The 22,008-nt window shown below is 37.4% G+C and overlaps 1 protein-coding gene across 1 annotated transcript; it reads right to left on the bottom strand.

The window, feature by feature from the left end:
- Positions 1-4,188: 4,188 nt before the first annotated feature.
- Positions 4,189-15,190, bottom strand: LOC139447241 (zinc finger protein ZIC 4-like). Its single transcript, XM_071228502.1, has 2 exons — positions 14,047-15,190; positions 4,189-6,081 (listed from the first exon to the last, which is right to left on the bottom strand). Exons 1-2 carry the CDS (start codon positions 14,918-14,920, stop codon positions 5,579-5,581), a joined length of 1,377 nt encoding a protein of 458 aa, XP_071084603.1. The 5' UTR covers positions 14,921-15,190; the 3' UTR covers positions 4,189-5,578.
- Positions 15,191-22,008: the final 6,818 nt, after the last annotated feature.

Below are 22,008 nucleotides of genomic sequence, written 5' to 3'. Positions count from 1 at the left end.
AGTGATATTATTATTATTGTCCTCCCTATCTAGAACCACCAAGGAGAGACGAACATCATCAGGCCAAGAGTATTATTATTATTATCATTTATGTTGTTGTTATATATCTATCTGGTCTTTCATACGCTCTACTTTGTGCTTCAAGAAATATAGAAAAGTACATTTTATTGTACCATTGTATGTATAAAAAGGTTACATAAAAATCCATACGCTGATGTATATCTTATGTAGAAGTCAATGTTGGTCTTTGTATGGTGGAAATACACCTACTTGTGTTAAGTGTGGAATATACGTCAAGGCAGTTAACAAGGGCCGCCACCACACGTCAAATGCTTTAAATGTTTTGAAAACCAATATTTACTGGACGGTTACATAATAGCCATGGATATAAGTCAATGAATATGTCATGATATCAAACTGTGTCACGCCATCAGGTGTGACGATCACTCGACAGCCTGTGAGTCTATGAACTAAAATAATACAAGAATAGGTCTATAACATTATTACATAATAAATCCCCCTAAACCAGTAAAGTCAATATGTTCGTTTTACACATTTATATATTTCATATTAGATTAATTGCGCAAGCAGTCTGTAAAAAATGGCGAATATCATTATGATGCCAAATGTTCACTGTATGAAATATTCCAGCTTAACGTGTTCAACTATTATAATTGCTTTTGAGAAAACAAAGATTGTCGAGCCCATATGTCCAGTGTCGGCGAAATGAAACTATCCCTTCAAAGCCCAGCGACAATATATTGCCATAAAGGTGAAAATACCTTCCCCATGAGCACAGCAGGTAGCGACCTAATGTCATTGACTAAGATCATTAATGTCATCTGAAAATTTTATTTACGAATCAAACGTGTCATTAAGAATTCTATCGCCGCAATGTCTTCTGAAAGGTTCGCTTCTTACTGTAGCGTTCAACGATTAAACTAAGCCAGGCGGTTTATGATATTTAGAGGGAGTGAATATCATTGGTTGGGAATTCCTCAAAGGAATAGATTCTCGCGGCAGATTAATGCTGTCAAATGATATTATATTTACAAAAGACTTCTTTGATTAAATCATATTCCTTTAAATCATTAACAAGAAAACACTGGAGATGTTTTGAACTGTAGTTGTATAATCTCGTGTATACAATACAATTTAATTCATATGTCTCAATAAAAAATAATATTTTGGTTTCACGTTTAAGAGACATGAGCTATGTTGGATACTACATGTATGTATTAATCATATCAAACTGCCAGCAAAAGTATACACTTGAAAATTGGATTTGACCAAACAATGACAAAAGTTATAAAAATGTTTAAACGCTGAAAACAGTCGGTGAAACACTGCAAACTTAGGGTCCCAAACACCCCCATGATACCTATATCAAATACATCCCCATCGAATAACCATGTCTTGTTTGTTTCCCTTTAAGCCACGAGTAAACATGATGTATACTTTCGTTTGACCATCAGTAATCTCTACATTGCTTGTAGGAAAGGGAATAGTGGGAAGGGGGACAGAAAATAGAGACATATAATTTCGTAAGATTAAAGACATATCTACTACAGGTATATTATATATTACAGCTTTATATGCATCTAACGGAAATTTTAATCATAACGATTATGTACATTGTCTACATAATCCATTACAGCTTAACATACACTTGAACGTTCTTAATCATATGCACGTGTTCTAATGAAGTGATTTTTAAGAATTGCATCTGAGGTGAATTATCCCTTATATAGTCAACCTTTAGCCTGGTACAGTTGTACATGTCAACAACGCCTTTCATGTGTGGTATTTACGACACATATGGTGACATTCAGAATTTGCTGATTAAACGAACTCAGGACGTCATAAGCATTAATTGCAAATGATTTTATGTAGAAATATGGTTAATTATAGTAACTAGAATATGCATAAGTAGAGTGGGTGGTTTCCCAGCCAGGGTGAATTATTGATTGATTATTAGTATGAATATGATTTATCTTCATAACATACTCATAACGTTATTTTACGATCCAAAGTCATTCTGAACATGTGCTGCAAATGTATGTCCTGTTACAGAAGAGATGTCTTGTGAATATGGATAGGCGTTTGTCGAGTTACAAGTATAGTTCGACCTACACGCTGGTTTTATACCACGAAAGTTTGACCTATGTCAAAAATTTCGTATTTAAAAAAATAAATTAATGTTTATATCAAAGTCAAATATCTTCATTATATTCATCGTTGTATGGTTCAGTCACGAATGTATCTGGTCACTGACACATATCGATATATCGTGTTTCTTAAAATACATATTTCAGAATTATTGACACGATACGGGTACTAAAACAACATGGCATTTGTTGTTATCAGCATCAACTTCTCGTGATCAAAAACACAACAATGACCTGTTCGAGACTTGTGTTTCAAATCAATATTGCTGTTGTTTCAGTTTGAAAGGCTTTGCGACGTGTGCTATTAATCCACTGTTAATTTCACATTTGAATATTGGATACATAATTAGCAATTGATCAAGTACAGCTGTACAGATCCCGTTATCATGAGTAATCGAAATTATTACATTACATATTATAAATGCTCTTAAATGCTACATTTATTACTTACATATTATCTATATGGACACAATTACATGAGCAAATGATCCATGAAATAACGTAATACTTAAGTTTTAAATTCATAAAACACTAATTCCGTGTTTACATGCCGCCATTGCTGTTTTAAAAGTATCTATATTACATAATGTATTTACATAATATAGCATCCAGTGTGCCACATAATAATGTATATGATTAATAATGGCCAGCTGTTGCTTATATCAAGACAACTTATTAAAAATGCCGGCATATTCAAACGCTCATGAACTAGACAGGTGAGACTATCATACTAGATAAGCTTGTTGAATATGTGCTTAAAATGAAATAGTTAGCATCGTTCTCATTCCATTTTATGTCACGCGCAATACTTGAGTTTGAATATTTCATTCCACACGAAAAATGTGATCATGCGATTTTATGATCAAAATAGAATCCTTGTCGTAACTGTAGATTTAAATATGCATAAGATCTTCAGAAAGCAAACATTTATTACAAAAAGAGAAATCATGACACGACGGTAAACGTCATATATCAGTAAATAAGTTTGTTCAAGTGTATGGTTTAGCTTAAAAACAAAGTTTTGGCCCAATTATTTTATTTTTGTCTTAACTTATGAGATCGTACTTTCGTTTAAGGAACTTGCATTTTTTATCTATTACTATAAAGGTTAAAAGAAGTTATAACTCAAAGGAAAACGAAAAACCCATTACCCATGTAAACAGCTGCTGGCTTAACCCATCACGACATGTACCTTTCTAAGTAATCGTCACTAAATTAATATTTGAATCAACGTTTCCTTGATTTGAGATTGTTCTTGATCCAAAGAGATTTGATCCAAATGCATGTAACAATACAACCAACAATTTGTAACAATTTGAAACTATACAGATATACCCATACCAATTTAATAGTCCCTTGTGTATGCATTAATACAAGTCTTTTATATCAAGTGTGCAAAAATGCAAAACCACGTGTGCATTTCATCAGTGCCCAACATAGTCTTGAAAAAACATCAGTCATTTTTCTTTTAAGTATCTGGAAAATGACTTTCTCCATCCCTCTAGATATAGTCTGTTTGCAAGAATGATTTAACACGCAGGTTCAAAGGAGGGGAGCCTTGCTTCTTATGGCAATCCACAGACGTTGGGGAAATGTCTATATGACTTGCAGACTGTTTTAACTTCGAAATGCACCTCGTATGTTTCAAGTTAAGCTACTATTATGGCTATATGATTGTGATTTAAATGCTTTCATGCCATCCTAGGCCTAGGGGTTCCACTAAATTGCTAATCCAGAAAAGCAGTATCCGCATTGGAACAATCTGTCGAGAACGATACCCATTCATAAATTGATTTAGGTGTTTTTCTTTAATATATATTGATTAAGAATACATCTTCGTTCTTCCATACAATGCTTCAATAATTTCGGAATACGTTTTCCAAAAGTATTGATGACTCAAAGATTAATTTAGATGGATTTCTTTTCGCCAGTTTGTCCTTGAATGTGATTGCTGATGCGTTCTATGAAATACACTTTGTATTTCAACTTGAAGGTAGTCAAATGAAACGGACGAGAATGCTGAAATGTTTTCAAAATTTGTATTTACAAATGGTTAACATAGACGTATGAAATCTACAATCGTGACTATTCTAGCATACATACAGTCGGACATACATACAATCACTCAATAGAGTCGGGACTTTAAGTTTACCCATTGTATAATAAATAAAACGCCAGGCCTGGCTTAGAAGCCAAAGTCCGACCAGGAATTCCTGGCACAAGAGGCCGAGCAGCACCACAGTCTCATTGTCAGGCCTGACCATGCCAGATCAGGTCTCAACAGGCCCGCGTAGGGTCGAGAAGGACCTCAATTGCTACTATGGTACTTCACCCGACAACCATGCCATAAAATATTGGTAGAACGGTCTCACTTGCAAGCCATGATGACGTCACGTTTCAAAATGAACCCATCATTAGACAACAATGGTTAATTTGGGCTAACCATCCATTCAATTATGTTATGATGGTTGAATCTGGGAGGTTTCAATCAAGTGAATGATCGAGTCTATTTAAAACGGAATGAAAAGTCAGAGCACGTGCTAATGGCTTAAGCAGACGACACTTCGCGGTTGTGGCGCCACCTGCTAATGTGACGTCACTTCCGCTTAAGAGATTCCGTAATGCTGTTCACTACTTGTACCTCGATAATCAACATCTCCAATATAACAACAGTTAAATTAATAAAATTTATAAAGGCAATAACAATATTGTGAGATTCAAATTGTTTGGGCTTCCGCGCAAACGACAAGAATTATTGCATTTGGCTAATTGTTTTGGACCTAGATCTGGCTACCATACGATACTTGTGAAGTGAAATAAAATGGACGGAAAACTAGAGAACAAATGCTGTGTGTCGACTACGGGAAACCATAGCAACGGTCTCAGTATACATTGGTATATATTTTTGGTAAGAAGTTAAATAAAGGAACTGTACCTTCGACGCATGACTCCCCGTGAGAGGTTAAGGTCAAATGTCAAAGTTCGTTCCTAGTCACTATGAATTGCCTCAGTGAGCACCACAAAAAGTCCTTATACAGAAATAAGTGGCAAGCTAGAGGTTATACTGTTCTGTATCACTAGTCTTTGCACAGCTGTTTCTCGATTCGTGTCCTTCTCGTATTTTCTCGTCATTTCTCGTCATCGCTTTGAACTCGCTGTAATACTGTTCCTAGTGATATAAACAAGCATATTCTTTGGGAGTTCCGTTTTTGTCAGGTAAAAATACCCCGAGAGTATCTCTGGCTTCGCCTAACCTTCACGCATGCAACCTTCGTCTCCACCGGAAGTGAAAGTCATGAGATGCTGCAGTATCTCTCGGAGCAGACGCACCGGAAACCATCAACTGCGCATGCACCATATTGCAGTTTGGAACTGAGGAAGTGAGTTTCACGACATTAGTCTCTATGGCGTCACGTGTATTGCACGACCGGAGGGGGGTGAAGCGATGTGATGTGGGCTAAAGAGTTGATAGGGGAATGATCACTTGGGGGTGTTGGCATACCAGCAGCACTCTGACACACATACCACTCGCTGAGATTTGTAGGGTGGGGGTGCACGAGCCCTGGGGCGCCGAGGGACAAGATGGGACTACTTTGGGACAACGATGACGAATTGAGAGAGTTTGATGACGTCACTGGAGCGCTGGAGCTGCTTGTGGTGGGGCTGGTGGCCGGAGTGGAGTCACTGCTGGGGCTATCAGGGTCATCTGAGTCAAATGGAAGGGGAGAGGTCTTTCCGTGGACTTTCATATGTTTCCTCAGAGAACTCGGATGGGTGTAGCTCTTATCGCATCCCTTGACCTTGCAGTTGTAGGGCTTGTCGCTGGTGTGGACGTGAGAATGTTTCTTTCTGTCGGAGGAGTTGGCGAAGCGCCGGTCGCAACCGTCGTACTCACACTTAAACGGCTTCTCTCCTGAAAAGACGGAAAGAACAAGACGTAAATACAACAGCTCGCATAGAGGGGAACAATATGGACAAAAGTGGTTTTCATTCTCAAGTAAAAAGCGTTGGTAAATCGCTCTCACAAAACATAGAATTGCTTTAAACGAGGACAGACGGAATTGACAAACGCTTACAAATTGACAAAACGGTTACGTTTGCTCGCCGTACATTGCAGGTCAATAATTTTGCGTGTTCAAATAACGATGCTTTACAGGAATGAATTTGTCCTGACCCAAGCGATATTCAGGGCCAAGACACTCTTCTCAGCGTACAGGATTATGAAGTCTGAGGAGTGTCATTGAACGCACCCATTATCGTTAAACCTTCCTATTTGTGCGTTCAATCTAAGGGGAGCTTATAAAAACAACATCAGGAGAACGTCAACAAATACCATGTAAATCTAAAATTATTGATATTACGATTTGAAATAATATTTGCGGTGAAAATACAATATGTAACGTTGGAAATTCACAGCAAATGATAAAATAACACTCGTTTTCTTAAGTGTTATTCAAACTTGGCTTGAATGCGAGATATTTGTTCGTGTAATGTCGGATACAAGTGTTTCGGAAAATCGACTGATTTAATCATTCATATCAACTCTTAACGAAGAACAAGCGATTCAAAACCTTAATCGTCATCAGGGACAGCAGAAATCACACGTGTTAAATATTAAACACGCTGAAACATGACAGGCAGTCTACGGTTGATATTTTACATTTTCCAGTGTTCTCGAATGAGTGTACAGCAGTTTGTCCACTTGGCAAACTAGATATCACTTTAGCGGGAATTTACTCGCAAGTAATCCCAGGAGAAGTATAAAACGTGCACTGGTATTAGAAGCGAATTCGGAGTGTTTAATGTTCTACTTGCATAACGAGGTGGCAAGAGAAAAGCCTGCATTTCATCAGAAAACCGGTGCTGAATTTCACTAAACCCAGATGGCTTTTGGGCCCGCGACACATATGGGCTTGGAGTGACGATTTAGTGAATTTTTGGAAGATTAAACCAGCTTTTTAAAAGGATTTCGGAGAAAGGGGAACTGACTTTTTATCAGCTTTGGTTTACAGTTTCACAGAAGTATACGTGTATCGTTATATCGTTGAACACAGCAGCATTTTATGAAAAATGAAAACTGACATTTTCATAAAGATTTATGCCCCGTTACACAAATATCTGTTTTAGAAGATTTAGTTGGTTTTTGTCATAGATTCCCAAAAGATATCGAAGAGGTAATATGCTTAGGTTCCTTGGAGAGGTTCGCGGTTTTAAAATGAAATTAGTAAGCATATCAGATTTAATTCTTTTAAAAGACTGGTCGCATTACCAAGATAACACTAACCGATCGGGTCTGAAATCTGATACCGACTATAACTCAATAATTCTCAAAACACTCCATTATTCACCAAAGAATCCCAACTTCCAAAAAATGAAACTACATTTTGGAGACCTAATAATATCTGTTAACCTTGTTTTACAATTATCAAATATCATTCTAAACTTTTAAGCATGGGGCTAAAACAAACTTATTTCCCTTTCAAATATCAGAAAAATACAGTAATATTGATACTGTGACATTTGACTCTACTCGCCGATTTCCCCACATCCAGTCCTCTTATTTAATTGGGATAAATCGTCTGCATCAATTCGAGCACGAGGAATTGGTGATTTAATGAAAATATTTACCAAGACCTAACTATCTCTCTACGCGAGGAAGAATTGCTTTGTACGTTTCCAATTGCACGGCCGCATAATGCTAACGAAAATTAAGTTTGCAAGCGATGATAGTCAATTTAGGCCGGTCACAGGCACGGTAATCCAGTCAAGCTTAATAACGGAACAGGGTGAATGGGATAAACCTGTATTGCTTGATATAAACACCCTTATCAAGGATCAGCTGATCTTACCGTCTGACAGATGGGACTTATATTAATACCGTGTTATGATTTGTTTTTATTACCAGAACGTATTGATGCTTTGGGATAAAGTTTGGGAGTTACTTTATGCTTCGTGCAAATATTTATGTTAGCAGTAAGCTGATGTGTCGATTCAATAATGAACTGGATATTTAGTTACGTAATTAAGAGGTTGAGCCCATTGCTTAATCCGCTATACTAACATGGCAGGTGAATACCGGCATTAAGCTTTTTTTCAATGTGTACCTGCATTTCTACTTAGAATGCCGAACTGACATTACGAAGTTCATTAAGTTTAGTTAATAATAATATTTATTAAATCACAGAACCTACACGGAAATTAAATATTTGATGAAACTAATGTTCCAATTCTTTGAGAATGTAAAATTTATTGAAGTATTTAAAAAAGAAATGTGTAAATGTGGTGATACTCTGTTAATGATTTTTAACACAGAACTAAATTCGGAAATAAACTCTGATTAAAATGATTGAAAATGAGTTATATGTGAATATCACCAGGTGATTCTCGATATTTGATTGACAGCTGTGGGTTTGAGATTGGACTGATCAGCTGGTATGAAATTGACAAGTGTCTATGAACTTTGAACAGGCGTGCGTGTCATATTGGTGACGGGCGATTGATAGGTAGGGCGTAGATACAAGCTCTAGATAACCTATCGTCACTACATATCCAGGTAATGACTGGCTAATCGTACACGTCACAATCACACCGCATGAATTTCAGAAATGTATATATTGCGTCACTGGCTTTTTAAACGAATACTTCCTCAAACTTCTTGATAGGGCCTGAACAATAATCAAGATTGTTGTTTACGTCATTATCAATTTGATTAGAAAAGTCATATTATGTGATTATATGATATGATACGTGAAAATTATGATGAGTTTTATTTTGCCATTTTCTCAAATACATAGTTATGTATACATAATTTAATTTATTTTTAAATCGGATACAAATATATTTTTTTAAACATCTATAATAATTGCAATTATGAAATGTTTCAATGCTCAGACCTAAATGGAGCTCAGGACAATCAGTGTCAATACAATAGCGTGGGAAATTACGTTTTCGTCAGATGGCAATATTTTGATCAACGCCAAGGAATCGATTGTAGTTTGTAGCCAGCTATTATAATTCCCCAGTCATGTGCAGAGAAGAGCGATGCCGTTGTCACTGCGTCTGGTGCAGCCATTGTGTTCCATACCAGCCAGTTATGAATATATCTCACGGTAGATATACCCTAATAACTAGTTACGTAGATTCTGTAAGAAAGGCGTCTGTATGTTGTCGTACGTGGCCCCGTCACTAGCACGTTAACCGGAGAAATAAGTTGTTTGTGCGAAATAGATTAGCGGGTATTTGCCATGTAATGTTGTTAATTTCACCGTCGTTGTAATATACAACGTACACAGATCACACATCAAAGACCCCATATAACAAAACCGGTTGTGGAGTGTCTGTCGCTATAATTATTTCGGATTGGAATAGATACGTGTTTTAATAAAGAATACAACTGCATTATTAAGCAGGGTAGTTTGTATTGTAATCCGATATGAAATCAAAATATGCTTTTGAATAGCGAGCGAAGAACCGTTTTGAAATGTATCCTTGTCAATTTCATGCTGACCGTATTCAATTTCCTGGAAGATTCCAACTCAGACTATTCACAATAAGTATAGCTGAATAACAATATAAGCATGGTGAACATATCACGGCATGCAAACTTAGCCATATCGATGACTAAATGTAACTTTATAAATATTTTCTTCCAGCGATGAACAAGTATTGCCATGTGATAGTGACCAAGTATTGTTTGTGTTGACTTTCTATCCAAACGTAAGGCTAAGAGGAAGAATTTGAATTTTGTTATCAAACAAGCATTGGTGGCGCCAAAAGTTTATTTTATTTTTTCAAATCACTTTTATTGTAAATCTAAAAACATTAAACCCTTACGGGACAGAGGACCAACGTTATGTAGTAGTAATTGACACGATTATTTTGCGTGAAAATGCCAAGAGACTCATTAGATTGTTTAAGGTAAGTACTTATATATCGGCCATACTTCTGTAATGTTCAAATATGAAAATAATTGTTGAGGAAAACGAGCTTGATTAGGCCAGTGTACATTCAGCTTAGTCGTCTCTACATTTCATTCAATTACACACGACTCGCAGAACGGTTAATCAAAATATTTTCAAACTCATGACGGACTAATGGCGAAAATTGCCTAATTGATCATTTGGAATTTAGGAAATTGATCATAATTGTATGATTGGTCTTCTGGCTAACAAATACACCAACCATTACGTTGATAAATCGCGTCAGGAGCATCATAAAACGATTCTTAAATTTCAGTTTAAAAAAACATCTTTTGTTACAATTATACATTTTTTGTGTGCCTCGTGTTCGAGAGTATATTCAACTCCAAATTGTCGCTATGACAACGGGGGAAATATTCAAGGCTTAAATGTCATTGCCGTTAATTAACATGTAACCTACTTTGTCACATAATAACCCTTATTGTGCGGTAGTAAAGTGTGATAGTGCTAGACACATGTGTTTCACACAACCAGTCCCATGTAACAATTAATCCCGCAGACTTTGTCCGAGGTTTGTTAGTAATGCATTACCAACCACAATGAACACGTTACTATTTACCAAAATGTTTGAGGAAGTCGAGTAATAATCAAAAACGATACTGTCATAATAAGAACGATTTCGCCGTGTTGATGAATATAGATCACAAACATATGTTTACAAGATTGTTTTCGTAATGCATGTCCCACACCTTTAGTGGTTGGCACAGTAATTAATTTACAGCTACTACTAATCACTGTAAGCGTAATTAACAACAGATTTAGCAAGCGCCGGAAAAACGTGTTAATTCGAAGCAGCTTTCTATAATTATTATATTGCATTTAGGTCGTTTAATCTTGCAAGTGTGTGTTGTTTATTGCTAGCTTCTTATCAGGAAACTTATGTAACTATCTTCATATTAATCATTGTCACAACAAGATCCACTCAATATTCATAGGTTTAAATTATTCAGTGAAAATTAAAAAAATATGTTATGAATTAAGATAATTGCTGATTTTTCAATAAGTATTAATGATACTGTTCTCGTGTGGGTTATGACTTAACTGCCACCTTCCTTGTAGTGTTAGTGTGGACGTCGACTTATTTCGTTAAATTTACTTAAAACAGATGAAATATTTGATGAAATAACAACAGCTAAAGGTTACACACATGAGTGTTATTTTGACGTATGGAAAAAATATCCAGTGACGTGAAGCTTCTCAAAGCCGTCCTACTTCTCGCAGTCATCATTCGGCGTTTTTCAGTGAACAGATTTAAGCACACGTTTAAATGATTAACACAACTGCAGCGGATTTTCGCTTCAAAACCCCGAGCGCTTTCCCTGGTACCAGATTTGCCTTTAAAGAATGGTCAAAACATCTTCGTCCAACCTACAGTTGATAAAACGCTTAAGAAAACGCGAATAATGATTTTGCAAGACGCACCCCCTTGGGAGTGCGGTGTCCGTGTGGGGTCCATTTCACCCCTGCCCTGGTGAAGTGTTCGACAGGGTTCCCTAGCCCCCTGGGTCCAATAAACTCGCAATGTCTTATTGTTTTAAACGCCTCATCTACACTAAACTGAAGCACAGGAGCAGAGGCCTTACATTTGATATAGTTTAGTCGTAACTCTCAACATGTGTGTTTTAATTCTGGTTTCAAGTTACATTATTTACAAGTTTTTCTCAAAGAAAATTCTCCACGTATTTATTTAGATTGTGACGTGTAAATTCGAAATTGTCAATACAGCGTGTTTGAGATATTTCGTAAGAAATAAACAATTAGGGTTAAATAATAAACACATTTTAAAGTATATTTCAAGGGATTGTATATGGTTGGTGAAAAAGGAGAGATCACACGAAATTAATTTCCTAATATTATAAGGAAGAGGCTTTATTTCCGTGAAAATAATGCACGTAGTAGCATAGGCCTCGCAGTTCAGTCCAACCGACGACCGTACTTCGATACCTTTCTAAATTCTCTCTCATCCTAATGCGATTAAGCGAGTGTTCCGTGTTAAAAGAGGGTATAGAGATTACGATGCCGCGCTCTGAATCTGTTTAAGTACGGTGAAAGCATGTTTTTCCATGTTGTCAAACTCTCTGAGTTATTTTTCGGGTCAAGTCCATGTGTCGTGCACGTTTATCGGTCCACGAGCTTTGATCGGTTTTCAGGACTTGCAATCGCCGACCCTGGGCCCAAACACACACTGATTTTAGCTCATCGGTTCCAAGTGAAAGAACTAATTTCTTTCCACTTGTGAGCATTAGCTTCTGGTTTTGAAATAAACGACGGATAGGCTCATCATGGATGACTTTATAGCTTAGTCAACTTTCCCAAACCCCGAGGAAATTAAAAACAGACCTGTCAAGGTACTTATTTCCCGTAGTAGAACCATATGTATGTATCGCGCACCCCACGTGTACGCGTGATCGATTTCGTAGCAATTGACATCAACACATGTAGATTGCAGACAGATACTGAAACCTGCATTACTCATGTTAGATATTAGTGTAAGTTTATACTTATAATATCACACATATTAAATGTTCTTACAATCATACATTGTTTATATCGCAGCAAACTGTCAAGTTTGTATATTTTAATATTGACTGTTATATCGAAATAACCTTATGTATAATAAATATTACACATGTTACTAAATTGAGCACTGGAATAAATACGTATTTGAAGTGTTAAATTTACAAAATGTAATATATGTATCAAAGAACTTAAATATTAATGACAAGGTCTGAAAATTGCTAAACTGGTTAAGATATATTAATAAAATAAACCAAACCTATGCTTTTGATTTAAGCTCCTCTTATAAACACATTTCTCCATATTTCCCTTTACTCCGAATCTATAATCCTGTTTTAAATTAAAACCTGATTTGGAGGAGGGTTGTTTATACTATTCTATAATCAAATTACAAGCAATATCCTCAGCGTTGCTGCTAGACGGATGGATTTCATCTATTATAACTTCAAAAGGACAGGATAAAATATTAACGAAAACCACGTTTAGGTGACTTGCCACAGATAATAATATGCACAGAAAAATGTACTTCGTCAGTCAATCAACTTAAATTATTCAATAGTATCCGTCTTATTTTTTAAACAAAATTAACAGAGCGTTTCGAGGGCCATAACATCCTTTACTATGTTTAACATCGATATGAAACAAATTTGATACTTACATGTTAAAATAAAATAAATTTAAAGAATTTAAATAGTCTTAAGTATTGATTGTAAAGAAAATATTAGGTGAAATAAAATACTTTGTTTATGTTTTAGAAATTAGAAGAGATGTTAACGGCGGATAGAGGAGAAAGCATCTGCATGTAAACAATTTGTAGGGATTTTCTTAAACAAATATTTACAATAATGATATGGCAGTTAGCATGGTCGAACGTAGGGAAGCTAGTCAACTACTTAATGATCGTGGTGAACGCAATCAAATGTCATCACTTCGATAAGAAGGGCTTATCACGTTTCTAAACAATCATGTTTGTATAACAATTACTCTTGCCATGCGACGGTTAGCTTAAACGTGAAATTAACTGTTGTCATAACACGGAGAGTACGAAAGGTGAAAAATAAATCCGCGGTGTTTTGGTTGCAATATACAGTCCGAATAAGTGATTAGCGGCTTTTTAAAGACTCCTGTCTAACGATAAACACAGCAGTATTTAGCTACGGCTTTTTACACAAAACATATGGCGTAAAAGTGATCTTTACATTTCACATCCGTTAGGAATGTCCATTTCACTGAAAATGACAAGCCGAAAAAAATGTCGATTTCGTCTAATTGTGATAATGTTAGGATCTTATACGCAGAACTAGGATGTCAATTTCCCGTGTCACGGTGATCCGTGTCGCTGTGATAACATAGTGGAGATACAGAAGAAGAAATATACACACCTGTATGGGTACGTTTGTGAATCTTGAGATTCTCACTCCTTGCGAAGACTTTGCCACATCCTGGGAAGGGACAGGGGAAGGGTTTTTCCCCGGTATGCACTCGGATGTGATTGACAAGTTTGTATTTCGCTTTGAATGGACGTCCTTCACGGGGACAGTTTTGCCAGTAACACGCGTGGTTTGTCTGTTCGGGTCCGCCTACATGCTCCACTGTAATATGTGTCACTATTTCATGCATCGTGTTAAATGTCTTGTTGCACGTTTTCCTTGGCTCCTGTTGTTCTTGGTCCACCCACAAACACGTGTGTTCTTGCTTCATCGGGGGTCGCATATACCTGAAGAAGGCCCCGGGTCCGTGGGGGGTCATGTTCATGGGGTGGTGGTTAATATGCCCCATGTTTAGATGGTGCTGGGGCGGGGGGAAATGGTCCGGACGTGTGGTCATTTGGCTAAACTGATCCCTGTACAACGGCACTGGACTGTTCATGTTCATATGTCCAGGGTTGTGGTGAGCTGCTTCGTGAAGCCCCGGGAACAACACATGGCTGGGGGTGGGGTCGGGGTGGTGAGCCGCGTGGAGCCCCGCACTTGAGGGTACGAACATACTGTGATGGGGGGTGGCGTTCGTATCGGGTCCCCCAAGACCCATCTCCCTCCTGGTATGCGGTAGGAACAGTTCTCTCGTTGCGTACCCACCGTGAACCGCGTGGGGGTGAGTGTGGGGCACCCCAAATCCGTTTGTCTGGGTGGTGAACTGATGGTTTGGTTGTCCGTGCATCCCCCCACCGTCTCCCATAGGGTGGGGCGGGCTCAGCTTCAGTGCCCCTGGGGGTAGGTGTGGGGTGTGCGCAGTATCCATGAACGGGTTGATCATGATGAACTTAGTCCCTGGCTGGGTAGCGGCAAGGGGCCTCGGTGATGTGGGGAGTTGGCGAGATGTATCCACAAGGTGCTGTGTCTCTCACATCAGTTGATGCTGTTACAACAACGGTGATTCACCGTATACAACTCACAATCGCTGCTGTAAGCTTTAAGATAAAGTCGGTTCACTAATCTCGATGATAAACCTACTGTCAAATGTGGTTGGCTGGACTTGCAAACACGAGTAACAGCCAGTGGATTCAAGGGAAAGTGCTGTTCGTCCCAACCAAAACAGTTGCCTTGTACACATCCCAGCGGGAGGGGCGTGTCGGTCTACAATACACGAGCTCGCTGATTGGCTTAGCGTGGAGAGATTGACACCTTACCACGGCCGCTCGGCTAGTGGTTCGCCGTGATTGGATTAAGAGGCCGCGCCCCGCCTCTCGCGATATCTCAGATAGAAATGTCAATCTTTTTAACACACTTTATCACCCGTTGAGCACGGCTTGTTTTTACAGTGATGATCATCCGCGCTTGTGACTGAATACCTTGACTTTCTGTATTTGACCGTTGACGGGCTGTTAGTTTTGAGAACTGACAATTCACGTTGTTCACTGTTCACTAGGGTTGTGGCATGGCAGAAGTCGGCGCGACACGGCCGTGATATGAGTTCACTGGTGAACACTCGTCCTCTCAGTTTGACATATATAAAATTATAATGTAACTAAGTTTATGAAATTATAAATATACTGTTTGAATTAATTGTGTTCTCCCAATACAATAGCCCTTTTTACCAAACATTCAGATTTGAACACTATTCGACACTTCGTGAGTGATCGTTTGAAAATATCATTGAAAAGACATGTAATTTGTATAATGATAAATGACATATGTATATATAGTCTTACAGGGGAGTTCTTTGAAAATAGACTAAATTCAACACGAAAGATGCAAGAATATTACAATTGTATCCCATTTTTCTCTGACTACATAACATTTGATATATTTTTTCAATTTACAACTCAACATTTTTCACCTACACATATATGGACAAAGATTCTAAAGTTGTCTAGAAATATGTATTGTGTCGCAATTAATAATAACGTATCGTTCTCGTTTCCCACGATTTCCTCCCAAAATACGAAATTGTTTATAAAAACAACATGTCAGATTTTCATATAAACAGATATTATTTCCTCTTGTCAGTTCTTTTGTTTTTTTGCTCGGGAAACCGGATCAACATCCAATTTCAAGCTTTCGACTTATATTTAATTACTGGTCTTGTCCTACCCTACATTTAAAATGTAATTAGTCCGTCATGTGGTGTAACGTTCATCTGACATGTCAATCGAGTCTCGCTTCATCGCTTAGCCTCCTCGTGTCATCCCGTGAAACTTGTTAAAATTGAGGTATTTTCGCGACGCCTAATCTCTAAGATTTGTTTACAGGTACCTAACAATGGTATTCCTGTGGGAAGAAGATTTGGGGTGGTTAGACTTCGCGCCTGAGACAGTCGAGGTGACGAATCTTCCACCCCTTGTTCTACGGCAGCCAGATAACAATGACGGTCAGGATGATGGTATTGACAGCTATGAACAAGCCTTGATTGAAATGTATCTGATTTGCTCATTGGTGGAGAAATATAAAACAAACTAACCTGGCGGAAACGTGATGAAATGTACACGTCAAATACACGCTAAAACGAGGATGAATATCCGAACTTAGATTGGAGTTTAGCTCCGGGGTATGGTGTTTTTACATGGCGGATTTGAGATGAATCTTCACAAATTCTTGATCCGACATACAAGCAGACAATGCATTTTGCGATAGGACATCAGACCAGGTGACAATTACCCGACCTGTTTAAAAACCCTCCCCTAATACAAACTTCGAAGGGGAATTTGCCCCGGGGAACGAAATCAGCCAAGTAGCAAATTCATCCGGTGTCAAAGTTTGGATTATTTTCACGACTTAGAACAACGTTTGTGTACCTCTGAAAGAAAATAGATTCACGAAAAGAAAAATGTTTGATTTTGTTAACCGGTAATGAAGCCAACCTCCCACCTCAGTGCAAAGAGAGTAGCGAATTATAATACGGTAGTAAGATAGACCCCGGTAGGAGATGTTGACTCGGCTTTCGTGTTGTATTAATTAATGGGGTCGGGTTGTACGTTGAGAACTGCCGGGGAAGATTTCATGATAAGATTATAAGTTTTTCCTTTGCTGTGGCGAGCTGTACAGAGAAGTAAGGCTCGTATCGGATATTTCAATCGATTTCTGGTCATTTTTCAAAAGAAGATACCAAGTTATCAAACGGCTATCCCCCTTAAGATGGTCCGTCCGTGACAAAAGCGTTAGGCTGAGTATTTAGAGGATGATAAGGGATTCACAGCAGTGTGAGGGCAAATAGTGACAGAAACCTGGTTTGGTATGGGTAGGGGGTGAGGAGAGTTAGGGGGTTTCCCAGGGTGGGGGCGCGGCGGGAGGGGTCGTCAAGGGGGGAGGACCACCTAGGGTATAACGGTAATGATTTTGCAAGTGACACGGTTTTTTAAATTGTATTTGTTAAGTGACTGGTGTTTAATTAAGATGACATGACTGTTTTGACATATGTGCTGGCTCCACATGTAAGGTATGCGCTGTTGGGGGTATGCATGCTAATATGCTAAAGGTGCTAACGGACTATCGGTTAATGCATGCATGACACGTGGCAGAATCACGTTACGAAATTATAATATCTCAACAATACGCCCTCCCCCCAAACAAACAACAAAACAAAACAAAACAAACAAACCCAACAAAAACAAACAACAATAACCAAATAAAATAAAATGAAAAAAAACCCCCAAAAATGAAATAAAAAGAAATTAAATAACAATATATATATTATTTGTTACAAGGTTTTCAATTGAGTCGATTGTTGTAGAATTCAGTTCATATATTAAACAGTATTATTCTGTTGCATGTATTGATATTCGCACAACTTGCTACCTTGTTTGACCTATGTCCCCGTATAACGAATCAGCCCCATTCCCTATCACTCGCTTCCTACCACAACTGCTCTCTTTCAATTTTTCACAAAAAAGGACGTTTTGCAAAAAATGCATGATTCCGCTTTGTAATTTGATGATGTAAAAGGATTTACAAAGGAGTTATACTATATTTTTCATGACTGTTCCAGACAAGCTTGTTTAAAACATAAATAAACTAATTGTATCTTTTTTAAACTGTGGTATATCTAGATTTCGTCTAATAACGTCCCTTGGTTAATGTATCCGTCTTCCTTGATTCTGATAATACGATAGATAATCCATCACCATCTAGGCCAGCTAGTTTTTTTTCTCTTCCTCATTTCCTAAGCTTATTGTAGAATCCGATTTCTCACTTAAACTAATCGCTTTCAATTGATAAGGTGAACAAGTCCGTGTTATTGAGTGCAACACAATTTATATATCAATTGTACTTTTCATATTTAAGACAAATAAAATCATCAATGTAATTTTCAAATATCCCACCACTTAAAGGTATCTCACAGTTGAAAGATAAACATTGTTTACTAAAAATACGAATTGAGAAACGTTGTAGTTATGCTTGTCATAGATTGACAAACTTGTTTAAAATGTTAAAAATTAAGTTGCCAGGCCTATATGATTCATTATCAATGTTTTCAATCATATACCTCTTTGATATACATGGGGTACGGTGTGGCCATATAGCAATAACTGTCATGGCGTATAAATGGTCTAATATATATCTGTACTTACATATATATATATCTGTGATATTAACGTTCATAAAGTATTAAATAGCTCATCATATCACAAAGATACTGATTTTACGAGACCATAAAATTCTAAAAATAACCAAGCATAATTGTAACATGCAAAACTATTGCGCCGAGTTAATTAGCCCAGTGTTCACAAAGTAACACGTTCAACCGGTCACACCTTTCCTTACTCTCAAAGAAGCTACATAGCTTGGTCTGGGTTAATTATTATTATATGAATTCTGAGATTAAACCCATCGCTTGCTTTGCGTATTTTATAATCCATAAATTAAGTAATTAATGCTATTGGCAGAGTGGTCCTGGAAAACTGAAGCTTGCTGTAAGTAATTATGGCACTGTAATTTACAATTTCCACTCGCGCCTGTTCCTGGACACGTGCGATTACTCGTGTCTTATATTGCCATTACGACATAATCCCCCGAAGTAAGCGGACGTTGAGAATGTGTTTAATAGCAGACATACTTTAACATGTGTTTCTTATAAAAGAGTATTTACTGTTATCTTATAGATGTACATTGTGATTACTGTAAATGAGTAATGTCTACATATGTAATTACGGAACTGATAATGTAAATTTTTCTCTTCATTAGGAGACATATAACGATGCTTATTATTAATGAATTACAAAGAGACAGGAAGCCTCTAGTGTCACATATATTGTGTAAAAAACAATTACCAGATACGAAAAAAGTATTCAGGATTAGTTTTGTAATACCAGCTTTTCTCCACTTCTCTTTGACGTTTTGGAACTGATTGGTTTAAGGGACTTGGATCAAGTTAAGTTTTACGTAAAACATAAGTTTTTCACATTAATAAAATTGAAATACATGTCTATATTACGTGTTATGAATCAGATACACCAAGCGTCATTAAATGCAAGTATATAGTATGTAGTTTAAATGTTGGTGTATTATATTCCTGAATGTCTACCATGAATGTAATCAAAACCGATCTGGATTATTCAAAAGCAAGTCTATCTAGATCAAATCAGCATTAGAAAAATGGTTGGAAAAGAGGGAAGTGTACCATGTAATAATTTGCATAGACTAAATGTAGTCTAAATGTCACACACACACGCACACGCGCGCGCGCGCACACACACACACACACTCATGCACCTCACAGAGAAGTGCCACACACACGTACCACACACACAAATAAAAGCAGCTCTAATCTTCTTCATGACAAACGCACACACAAAATAATCCCATACACACACAAGTACCACACACTCAGTCTTCATGACACACACACACAAACACAAACATAAAATCAACTCTTATGTTCTTTATGACACACGCACACAAACAAACATCTCACACATACACACACACATACACACACACAAAAGCAACTCTTACATTTTTTATGATAAACACACATAAAACAACTCTTATATTCTTTATGACACACACACACACACACACACACACACACACACACACACACACACACACACACACACACACACACACATCCCCTCCCCTTCCCCATCCATTCAACTGCTTCATCTAGTCCATCACAAACACATACATGCACCACCCAGTTTGTCTCTGCAGCCCAGATAACACCAGCACGTCGGTGCCCGAACTAATCTCCTTGTAAACATACCTCCCTGACTCCCTTAAAAAGAGAATTATAATATTCTCCATACACAACCATCCCGGTTTAATATATTCGGAATCCTTCCACCCCACCCCCACCACCCACGTCCAGCCCCACCCCCCAGGAAGACAACATACATATATCAAATCAGATGGAAAGACTCTTCCTGAGCTCATGCATTAATAGGGGCCACACAAATTCTACTTTTCGACACAAAAGATCCAAAACGACATAAAACTATCAAGATGAACATTTTCACGGGGACGCCTTTAAATGGTTTCGTGTATTTTACATGATAAAGACAGATTTAATTCCAAAAAGGTTTTAATGAAAATTTGACATATCGTATTCATATTTCTATTCGCCGAATGTCAGGTAAGAGAGCAAGTAACTAAAAATTTAGATGCTGATAAACACTGTAGAGAATGCCAATGTCAGTTGCATGCGGATAGCTTGTCCTTTGTATGAACAATTGTGATGTATTCCGGATTGAAGGGAAAACGTCGCGATAAAGTAAATTTTGAAACGAACGTTTCTTTCCAACAAACTCAATCTATCATCTCGACACATATATGTACAAAACCTGTTCAAATGTTGACCGAATAACAATCAGTTACGAATCACCTCATACAAATTTTCACAAAATTAATTTTCCTTTTATTTGTTTATTGTCACAAACAATTTTCATCAGACGAGGGAAATATTCAATTTCACTGGATGCCATGGCAATTCTATAGATGTGTCTCACCGCCAAGTTATATCCACGCGGGACAAACATCATCTCATTGGAGTGTTCCATTCGAGGTGTTTTGAGATTCCCAAACATTACTTCAGTATTCTGGTTACACGTTGACAAAACAAGATTCCGAGAGCAATTTGGAAATGAATGTTATTAATTAATCCCTTGTTTAGAACGGTCTCTATTTGTCGTGCAATAAAGATTTCCCAGCTCCCTTGGCTGAGTCCGCCAGGACATAAAATGTCACTGATGAAATCTGATATACGGTACAGACGGATTTGTTCCATTGGGATATCCGTTCCCTAATGAGGAACGACAAAGAGCGAAATAGGCACATTTTGACAGAGATTTGGTAACAATAGAAACGAATACACCAGTTCTCTCTGTATTACATCAGTTTAAAAGTGTTATTTTGAACATACATAAGTTAACAATTCGTTTATTGTAAAAAAAGTTTATTTAATTAATTAAAATAATTTTCTGAATCTATTATTTAAAAAAAATATTATGTTATTACCAGTTCGTTTGTTCTTTTGCATTAGTATTGTGTAATGGGTACATGAATAATATATCTGGACAGTGTGTGTTCACTTTCTGTAAAATACTTAGATTTGTCCAAGTGATGTCGGTATATATGCCAGAATATATTTAGACTTATACATGTATTTCATTGCGATGGTATTATCAATCACACTATATTAATGACATGTGCGTTCACTACTAAACAGGAATGAACGTTCATGGGGAGTAATATTGACTGTTATGTATGTCAAAAATATTTCATTACAAAATTAAAATACAATCTCCCGTTGCGAGGACAAAACAGGACAAGTATCAACATTGGCGCTTACACAATATTGAAATTTGATTGTTGAGTATCTGAAATTGGATAGTGTTCAATTGTCTGATGCCATTTCTTTGGCGTGTCGTATTTCACATGTGCAGCTCGTCGATATCATGCCGCTCACAG

The sequence above is a fragment of the Haliotis cracherodii genome, unplaced genomic scaffold (genome assembly GCF_022045235.1).
Source record: "Haliotis cracherodii isolate W230 unplaced genomic scaffold, xgHalCrac1.p SCAF_7, whole genome shotgun sequence".
NCBI classification, from domain to species: domain Eukaryota; kingdom Metazoa; phylum Mollusca; class Gastropoda; order Lepetellida; family Haliotidae; genus Haliotis; species Haliotis cracherodii.
The sequence above is the reverse complement of the archived record's forward strand: the minus strand, read 5'-3'. Positions and strand labels throughout refer to the sequence as shown.